This window comes from Vigna umbellata, chromosome 1 (assembly GCF_029865625.1).
Source record: "Vigna umbellata cultivar VRB3 chromosome 1, Vumbellata_1.0, whole genome shotgun sequence".
NCBI lineage: Eukaryota > Viridiplantae > Streptophyta > Magnoliopsida > Fabales > Fabaceae > Vigna > Vigna umbellata.
The window spans coordinates 60,903,255-60,913,997 of NC_142165.1; the positions used below are offsets into that span (position 1 = coordinate 60,903,255).

The window sequence follows — 10,743 nt, forward strand, 5'->3', positions numbered from 1 at the left end:
CAACACATGCTTGTTCTCGACGCACAAAGGTGATGAACACGACAACACGTGGAGGAGAATTGGACTCCAACACCTACAAGGTTGGTCATCGCACAGAGAGACGAACCAAATTTGATGGTCACTAGAAGAAACTGCGATGGTGACTGACGGCGGACAATGTCGGCATGACAAAGAACAGAAGTTGATGGTGCTGATGATTACAAACTACGGCGGACAACTACAGATAGTGGCAGAACAATGTTAGACAATGGCGGACAACGACAAATGACATTAGACAATTGCACAGCTACAAGTGACACTAGACAGTTGCAGACAACAATGATAGGTGTTGACACGTGACTAGACAAAAACCAAAGCGGGATCGACCCACTCTAATACCAACTTGAGATTGAAATGTAAAATATATTTCTAGGGGCTTAATTGATCTCTCTCACTATCATCTATTTATAATAAAGACCAGATAACTAGGTACGACTGTAGATAGAACTCATAAAGACTAGAACACTATACCTGGTGAGGATATAAAGGTAATTATTTTAACAATATCTATCCAACTTATTATAATAAAAATAATGTATAACTCGTTGAAAATATTATAATAATAATAAGATTCATATAATATTTTAGTTATTTTTTAATATATTTTGATAAATATATGATAGTATTTATGTGATATAAACAAATTCTCATTCATAATTAACCTAATTATTTTATCATATGTTATTATACTCCATATCCATATATTATTACAAAGAAGTACAATGATTTGATAACCTCTTTTTTTTTTCTCAAATATTCATTTAAATACTCTTATTAACTTAAGCGTTAGAAATTTTATAAATAAACTTTACTTTTTACGACGATTTAGAACTCAATTACATTAAAACTCACTTCAAAAACTATCTCTCTCTATATATATTTCGTTATATAAAACCACATTTAGATTAATACCTCAAATCATACAAATCTTATAAATGAATTGACAATGAATTATTTGTCAAAATGTTATTTCATTGCAATTCCGAAATTTAAAATAAGTATATAAATAAACTAAATACTAAAGTAACAATCTATCACTTAATTAGGTGATTTGACTTCCACTGTATCCTATGCAAGAAAGTATACGCAGTCGGAGAAAAATATGAAACCCCACTTTAACTATTAATTATTGTATTTTTAAATTTAACTCTGAGGAAGTAAAGTATTATGACTGGGTAATTGGAAGCTAAACACCTCTCTTATGATGAATTTGACGTAACTAAACTTATTAAATTTGATAGATTTTGCATTACAAGACAGGTAATAATTGCACACTGCAGATTGAACTTAAAAAGAAGTAACAACACAAGGGATTACATTATATATAGAGTGGAAAGTGGGCCCCAAAAGCCAATGTAGTACAAACAACAGGGCAGAGACAGGTCCGGTTCTCACTGCATCTTCTTGTCTTCCAACTCTTTTTCTCTCTCTGCTCATCCAAAGTTGAAAACGTTAGGGAACACTCTCCCTTTTGCAACTCAAAAGCTTCAAACCCAAAGAAGTACTTGCAAGCTTACGGCACAGATGAACTTTCCCTACATTGTGTAAAGATTGCATTTTTGCTCTCACCAGGACGCCCCATTTATCCACTATGGTTTACGAAAGGATCCAAAAGCCTCAGGTCTCTCTTCCACCTCTTTCATCCACTTCACCTCTTTTGTTTTTTGCTTGATTTGCATTTTTCACTATTTCTCTCCTACCCGTGTTGTGTTGTATTTGGAAAGTGAGTATCATTTTTTTACTGTTCTGCACAGTGTGAACTCTTGTTTTGATCTGTTCGGTTTTGGGGTTCTTTGATTTGCCTTTAGCCTTATGGAAACTTGGGTTTGCAGGGTGGTGGGGGATTTTCACCTGGAAAATTGAGGAACATGCTACTGGGCGTGGAGAAGAAGCGGAAAGGAGAGGAAGAGCTTGATTCTACTTTCACCACGAGATCTCAGAATTCGGACATGGATGAATCTGGTACGTATGCTCTTGGTTCTTTATCTTGATCGATGTAATGCCTCCCTCAAGGTTCGATTTTGTAAATCTGAAGGATATGTACTTTCTCAAATTGTAAGATTTTTACTATGATTGTTTCTCCATTATCATTGTTGCTTGGTATTTTAATTTATCTCCCTTAGTTTCGTGAGAAAATTTAGACGTATACTATGTTTTAAATTATCTAAAAAAAGGGAGAAGAAAATGAAGGGACCGGAATTTTGTTCACGTACAATGTACTTGGCTACTTGTTATCTCAAATATGGTAACCTACAAGTTAAAGCTTGTAGTGCCTATCTTTCTTTTTGTTTCAACTAAAGATTTGGTTGATTAGTTTATACAATGATATTTATAGGCAGTGTCAAATATGTAAGTGTTTGTTATTGTTATAGAATGAATGGTGTTTCCCACTCTGGCAGCAGTAGTAAGTTTACTTCTATTTGACATATCTGTTACAGGTGGTAGCAGTTCTGATCATTGTAAAGATGTAGATGTTGTGAGTGTCCTCCCTGAATGTTCAACTTCTGCATTAGTTCGCACCAGTAGCATAGAGGCAGTTGGTGATGATCGTTTTCTGAAGGCTAATGCTGCAGTGACTTCAAGGAATAGAATCTTAGAAGACCCTTCTTCAGATTATGATAGTGGGCATGAAAATATGAGCATCTCATCATCAGTGTTTGAATTTCAGAAGGCCGAGCGGTCTACACAGAGAGTGCCAGTGAGACCATTCTCAAAACCAGCACCATCTAAATGGGATGATGCTCAGAAGTGGATAGCAAGTCCAACATCAAACAGGCCAAAGACAGTGCAGGCTCAAGGGCAAGGTGGGCATGTAGGTCCACGTAAGGTTGTTAGTCTTGGTAGCCGGCAACCTTCAATGAAGGTCGTTGTTGAAGTTCCAGATCAAAGAGAAATTGCTTTAGATGAACCGGATACCAAGCAAATTGATACAAATCAAACTAAGATGGAAAGTGGAGGACAGAAATTTGTGAGTTGGGAGGCTGATCCCTATGCAATTGCAAGTTCTTGTGGTAAATGTTTGATTGTGTTCTGGAATTCATTACTGGAGATATAAACAAACTTTTAGTTATTCAAAATGTATACATTTGAATTTTCTGCTACTTTTGTCAGACAGTATGTTTGATTGCATTTTTCTTCTATTTATGGTAAAAAATAGACCTTCATGCTATGAAATCCCTTGTTATTAATTGCTTGAAGAGTCTTTCTGTCTGAAAGGGATGTCCTACAACTAGAAGTTGATAATACTATAGACAATTTCATTAAGGAATTAAATAAACTGTGTTTAGTTTTAGTAACTATAGTTCATTTATGGGACTGCTATTTTATGTTTACAGTTAGCCTTAGCCAGCACAATTCATCTCTTACCATCCAGAATGCAACAACATTTGTTCCTCCCCCTTCAACTGCTCGGTCTGTATCAATGAGAGATATGGGAACCGAAATGACCCCTATTGCTAGCCAGGAGCCTTCAAGAACAGGTACCCCTGTGAGGGCGACAACACCAATGCGCAGTCCTAACTCTTCTCGGCCTTCTACTCCCCCTAGATCATCCCCTGCATCTACTTTAACTGATCTGCATGGTGACAATCTGAATCTCAACAAGAATGAATTGTCCGAAAAAGAGCTACAAATGAAAACCAGGCGTGAAATAATGGTCCTTGGGACACAACTTGGTAAAATGAATATTGCTGCCTGGGCCAGCAAAGAAGAGGAGGATAAGGATGCATCCACTTCCCTCAAAACAAAACCAGAACCGCCTAAGAGTGTTGTTGAAGCACGTGCAGCAGCATGGGAGGAAGCTGAGAAGGCCAAGTATATGGCCAGGTCAGTTTATACTATCATGTAACTTACGCTGTTTTAGGGATGTAAATCCGTTGACATACCCAGTTTTTTCATCTTTAAATTAAAGCTCTTGCATGGCCAGAAGAGCATGTGACATCTCTAAGATATAAAAGTAGAAGAATTGAAGTTGCTTCATATAATAGGTTAAGCTTTCTAGTGTATTGTTCTTTGTCATTTGTCTATTTAATTTTTGCTACAAAGAGAGCAATGAATATTTGTCATCGAATCTGGACCGAGGCATTTAATATTTCTACAACATTTCTTCTGTAAGTAGCCTTTTGTAAAAATTTTTCATGTTTGTGGTTTGGTTTCCCCTGGTTTCTTTATAATTAGGTACCTGGATTCCTATGTTGTGTTTGAAAAAATCATCATAAATGACTTAGTGATGACAAATCTAGGCAAGAAATGTGAAAAGAAAGGAAGAGATATAGCAGAGGAAAGAAATATGGTTACAAAATTGACTTGAACACTATAAACTACAGTGCAGAACTTCAAGGAACTAATTCTTTGATTTGTGTAGATTCCAATCATGTCACTTGGATAGTGATCCAAGATAAAAAAGAAAAGATTATCATTCTTGGTGGTGTAAATGCAGACCCCTAGAAGATAGTCATTGTTGCCTTACTCCTTTTGACCATGTTTCCATTAATCAGTTTCCTAACATTTGTTTGAAAGTGATTGCAATTATATATCTATCCCACATGGAATGAAAACCAGGAGACAAATAATAAAAACCAACAGAAAAATTTAGAAACAAAGGAAGTATTTAAGGCCAGAGTATCTGAATTCTTTGACAATGTGTGCAGTTTGTAGCCTATAGGTATGTATTTAATTTTCATGTCAGTTTCTTCTGAAATAGTAGCTTAAAAAACTTGTCTTCCCTCCCTTAGTCATGGATATGTTTGTGACAAGATGAAGAAAGATGAATACAGTTTTTGAATATAATTAACCACATTTTCAAAACATGAGACCGATTTTTTATGGGCATTTAAACAGTTTCTGAAACACGTTAAGATTATTTTTCGTGGTTACATACTAAAATTCTCTGAAGCAGGAATATGGTGTTAATTACACAGGTTTAGGCGTGAGGAGATGAAAATTCAAGCATGGGAAAATCATCAGAAAGCAAAAACAGAAGCCAAGATGAAAAAAATTGAGGTATCATTACTGATTTTGTTGTTTCCAATATGGTTCTTTAATTTAGTTTCTTTTGGGACGATCCTTTGGACGTTAACTTCTAATCCTACTACAGAAAAATATGTTCAGGTAACAATGGCAACATATGTGTAAAGAGATGAATAAGAAAACAATAATGTAAAATTGGTTAATGGCAAACAGGAGAAAATCTGATATATTTGAATCCATATCTTACCATAATTTTATAAACTTGCTAGTTGTGACGTCATAGGGTTTAAAGGTAACAGGTCTAGCAGAAATGTATCTCAGTTTAATAATTCAATTTTGTCTATACTTTCTTTGAAAATATCTTGCACGAACCATTTGATCGGCTATTCAATGTTCTGCAGAAGTGAACAGTTTACTGTAACATGTCAAGAATGCAAAAGTAATAATTTGTATGATATGGTTATAATTAATCTTTAAGTTTTATTTGTCTAACTTCCAAACATAAGATAATTGTGATTTATGATGTCTAGCCATAGGAACTAGGAAGGTGATTGTTAATGAAATATCTATCTCGATATTGTATTCTGAAGATAAAGAAGGAAGCAATGGTGTTAAGAGACTTGAACAAATAAGATGGATAGAAAAATAGTGTACATCCTTGCATTGTTGTGCTTCTTATTGATGAAAATATATAGGATACAAAAGGAGGCAACGCACATGCCTAAAACCTAACCCTAAAGCTGGGTACACAAAGGAAATATTAGTAAAATAACATTCCGTTTCAACACTCTCCCTCAAACTGGAACATATAGATCTTGTGCATCAAGCTTGGAACATATAAACTAAATCCCAGGTCCTCTTAGAGATTTAGTCAGAATGTATGAGTTGTTCATTAGAGCTGACAAATTCTATAATAAGATCCTTTGTCAACAAATTCTTTCTAACAAATGACAATCAATCTATATATGTTTAGTTCTCTCATGAAACCACGGATTGGATACAATATGAAGAGTTACTCGATTATCACAATGCAACTTCAACTCATTTTCACATGTAGCTAGGGCCATATATCTATACTTAGCTTTTGCACTAGATTGAGCGACTATACTTTGTTTCTTATTTTTCAAAGATATAAGGTTCCCTCCAAGGAATACACAAAATCTTGTGGTAAATCTTTTGTCAATGGGACAACCAACCCAATATGCATAGAAATATCCATAGACTTAGAGTATTTCCCTTGTTATTATATAAGAATCCTTGTTCTGGTCTCCCTTTTACATATATGAGAATGTGAACCACAACATTTTAGTGATCAATGTGAGGGTTCTGCACCCACTGAATAAGAAAGATCAGGTCTTGTTATAGTGAGACAAATGAGTTTTCCCTCCTACCTTCTATATATCTCTGGGTCAGAAAAGTTCACTTTGGTCTCATTAACTTTTGATTTGAGTCCATAGGACTATTAATTAGCTTGCAATTTGTCAAGCCTATCTCCAAAATATTAAAAGCATATTTTCTTTATTTAATGATGACACCTTTTAATTGTGTCACTTCAATACCAAGAAGTATTTTAGACAGTGGCTGAATAATGTGTTTTTAATTGAGCAATTCTAGCGATATCATTTCTTATAATATCAATATCTTGAACATAGACCATAAGCTAAACACACTCCCCAAAAGAAATGTGACAATAAAACACTAATGACCTGTCTTGCCTCATTTCAATCCAAATATCAGTACAATATATGTTACGTACCTGAGTACGTAAACTAGCCAAATACAACCTTTCACACTCTCACACACATAATAGAACAATAAACGAATGATAATGGATGAATGAATCTCTTTTATTGATAAGAATAACTGAATCAAATAGAAATCAAACAATAATTGAGAGCATAACCTCCGTCAATTATTTCTAATAATTGGGAGCATAACCTCCGTCAACTATTCTGGAGCATAACCTCCTTTACAAAACTCACAAATCAAAAGCATACCCTTAACCCTAGATTCTAGCTTTATTTATACTAATTATTTCCCGCCCCATCTCTTACTAAATATTTCCCTAGAATATATCTGCATTTAATATAAATATCTCTATATTTAATATGAATATCCCCATATATCCTTAATTATAAATATCTTATATTGAATATTTCCTAGGATATATATATATATATATATATATATATATATATATATATATATATATATATATATATATATATATATTTACTCTAATTAACCTATACTGAATATTCTCTCCTATTGTGGCTCCTTTTACTGTAATTAGCTCTCGCCCCCCGTAACCGCTGCACGGTTAAGATGGTGATTCTTCAACCATTCGACTCAGGTCCTTCCCTGCTTCCCACCGTTCGGCCTAGTCGCTCCCTGCCTCCCACCGTTCGGCCTGGTCGCTCCTTGCCTCCCACCGTTCGGCCTGGTCGCTCCTTACCTCCCACCGTTCGGCCTGGTCGCCCCCGTTGTCACCGTTCGGCCTAGTTGCTCCCCTTTTGTCCACCGTTCGGCCTTACCTCTCAATGCCTTCCACCGTTCGGCCTTCACGGTCAATACCGTTCGGCCTCACTTCCCTCCTACCTTTCTTCTCCTTCTCATTACCTCCCAACCCTTATCATTACCTCCCACCTTATACCCTAACAATATAACTGAATTTACCAAACCAAGTTTGAGTAGATTACTTCAAACTATAGAGAAACCCATGTAATTTTCCAACTAAACAAGATAGTCAGTTGGATGCAAAGGAGGTGAATGGGAGGGTTCCTAACAGAATATGTTTACATTCACTGAGAAATCCTAACAAACATATTATATAGAATCTAGTTATTCTCCTATAAACAATAAGTATGCTAACAATTGCAGTTCCTCTTAATTGTCCTTTTGGGCCTAAAAGATTGAGCTTCAGTCATGTCCATACCAGTGTAGATGAATGTCAAATAGATCTGTATTTTGTTCCAATCTCTGTAAAGATATCTCTTCTGGTATGCTAAGAGAAGATGTCTATGCTTGTTTATTTAGACTGTACATTTTCACTTTAAATTGCGCATTGTGATAACACACCAAATCAAACTTCTAGTAGAATACCATATTATAGGGAGTTCAATCCTTTTCCTTCTAAATGAAGTTGAGTTTCAACACAATATAGTATTGGTGTTTGAGTTGCACACACTTCAAAGTTTGAACAACTATTATGTGATGGGTTGCTGAATTGAGAGTTTGTTTGACATTTGAATAGGAAACGAGATGTTGAAGTAGAAAATAGTTAGCAGTGGTGACTTTTTATTAGATTTCTAACATTTTAGCAAACTTTCTCAACAATAAATGAAGTAGTCATATCATAATGGTACATGGTATTGAAAAACACAAACTTTGGTTAGTAGCCCAAAAGTATAATATTTTTATAATAATAACAAGTAATTGTTATTACCATAATTATAATCATTGATTGCAGGTAGAAGTTGAGAGAATACGTAGCAAGGCACATGATAAGCTAATGAATAATTTAGCTTCGGCAAGGCATAAAGCTGAGGAAAAACGAGCAGCAGCAGAAGCCAATAGAAATCATCAAGCTGCAAAAACTGAAGAGCAAGCAGAATATATACGAAGAACTGGTCATGTCCCTTCCTCATATTTATCATTTTCTTGCTGCAATTGGTGCTCTTAAAAGAAAAGTCAATCCTTTTCAATGTTTAATTTTTTTGTTCTATTGGCTTTCAATGCCTTTTGCTGCTTACACCCTCAATCATGTTAAATATGCCTATTGCATTTTCTCCCTGGTGTAAAACGTTACCTTGTTCTGCATAATAATTGCAATTTGGAAGTGCTATGCTATTTATTCCGTTTATATCTTCTAAATTTCTTCTGGGCTTGATGATTATTTGTAGAATTTAGTCTCGATCCAAAATTTGTAAAACTCTATTCAAAACTAGTTTAATTAGCATCTTCCAAGTAGGCTCATATTATATATTACTATGAACATTGACATCTCATTTATATTTACGTATCAAAATTTATCCATCGTTTATCATCACACAATTTTATTAGAATGAAAGAAAAAAATACAAAAGATATTCCGAGACTATATACCAAAGTCATAATGAGAAATTAGTCAGCATAAAATATAAACAAGTTATACCTATTATAGAAAAAAAATTAAATAAATATATGGTGATTTCAACATTGTTTAATGAGAACTTTTCTTATCAGATGAAGCAAAGTAAACACATGTTGTATCGTCTATCAAATGAAGCACATTGTGTCTCATGATTTTTCTTTTATAAAACTTGCATCTTATAGATGAAGTGTTTTCATGCTTTATGCTTTGTTGTTTAATAAGAATTAATCCAAATTTTAGATTGTGTTGAATCATATTCTAAAAAGTATGCATAAGAATGAAATGATCATTCATAGTTGCATAAGATATTCCTTTGTCAATGAATTCAATAAAGATTGTCATTCTAACTTTTTAAAATTGATGGTTAACCCTCCAATAATTAGTGGTCTACACCTTAGGCAAAAGGAAGTTTGTTTTTAGCCATTTTGATAAACATATTGTTAGTTTCAAAGATTGAGTTTAAGAGAGTGAATTAAACTAAGAATAATTTCAGCAAATCTTTATATCGAAAAGCTTATTAAATCTTTAAATAAATGAATCTAGTTTACAATAGGCAATGCAAATAATGAGAATAACAAAAATTTGAAGAATACAAGAGATATAGCGAGAGAGATATCAGCACAATAATTTTCATGTTGGTTACCCTATACCAAGAGCTACATTCGCTTAGCCACACCAACCAAGTTTATATTACGATTTTGGGGTTTTACAAGCACACAACTCAGCAATGAAAGAAAACTGTTTTGGTAGAATTGGTCTGAAGGTCGGTCGTCCTTCCTTGCTCTGTTCTCTTTTGATCGTTCAATCCTCTCTGAGAACGCAATCCACTCCGATGGGTTGTCGACCTGCAGAAGACACTCCGACGCTCAAGTCAGATAAGTTTCATAAAGAGATCTATATTTTATTATAATAGATCAAGATATCTTTACCTGGACATTAACCCTATATTTATAGGACTTATGACAATCAAGCTCATTAATTCATATTGGATATGTCAATAATGTCGTATGTTCATATTTGATACAACAATCAAACCATTAATATTTAATAATATACCTGCTAACTGCTCACAAATACCATATATTTCCCACTGATATGGTCAACAAGCGTATTAATTGGTCATTAATGACATCCATCTTACCTAGCTCACAATCATTGAATTACCAGTAAATGTAGATGGTCCTCTCCTAAGACGGTCGACTACCCATGTATAGTACATTAAGTCCCCCAAGCCCCGAGCAGCTGTTTGCAGGTGCGAAGGGGTTTAACTTTTGTAGTTGAGTTGTGGTAGGAGCAGTTTGAGCTGGTCACTAGAAGACCATAGTTGAATGTCTTCGTATGACCGCCTAGGATTTCTAGTGAGTAGATCACTAGAAGACACAAGTGAGCTGATCACTTGGCCGCCCAGGATTGCTAGTGAGCTGGTCACTAGAAGACCATAGTTGAATGTCTTTGTATGGCCGCCCGGGATTGCTAGTGAGTAGATCACTAGAAGACACAAGTGAGCTGATCACTTGGCCGCCCAGGATCTGGTCACTAGAAGACCATAGTTGAATGTCTTCGTATGGTCGCCCGAGATTGCTAGTGAGTAGATCAATAGAAGA

At 34.9% G+C, this 10,743-nt stretch overlaps 1 protein-coding gene across 2 annotated transcripts; it reads left to right on the forward strand.

Annotated features, from left to right (window-relative positions):
- Positions 1-1,390: 1,390 nt before the first annotated feature.
- On the forward strand, positions 1,391-8,880 carry LOC124833403 (Remorin family protein). 2 transcript variants are annotated; one of them, XR_015783412.1, is made up of 6 exons: positions 1,391-1,660; positions 1,872-2,001; positions 2,478-3,050; positions 3,375-3,864; positions 4,937-5,040; positions 8,477-8,544. XR_015783412.1 is itself a non-coding variant. In XM_047307886.2 (6 exons), exons 1-6 carry the CDS (start codon positions 1,631-1,633, stop codon positions 8,687-8,689), a joined length of 1,518 nt encoding a protein of 505 aa, XP_047163842.1. In that variant the 5' UTR covers positions 1,394-1,630; the 3' UTR covers positions 8,690-8,880. The 2 variants fall into 2 exon arrangements, 1 of the variants encoding a protein (XP_047163842.1); XM_047307886.2 differs by having other exon boundaries at positions 1,394-1,660; positions 4,959-5,040; positions 8,477-8,880.
- Positions 8,881-10,743: the final 1,863 nt, after the last annotated feature.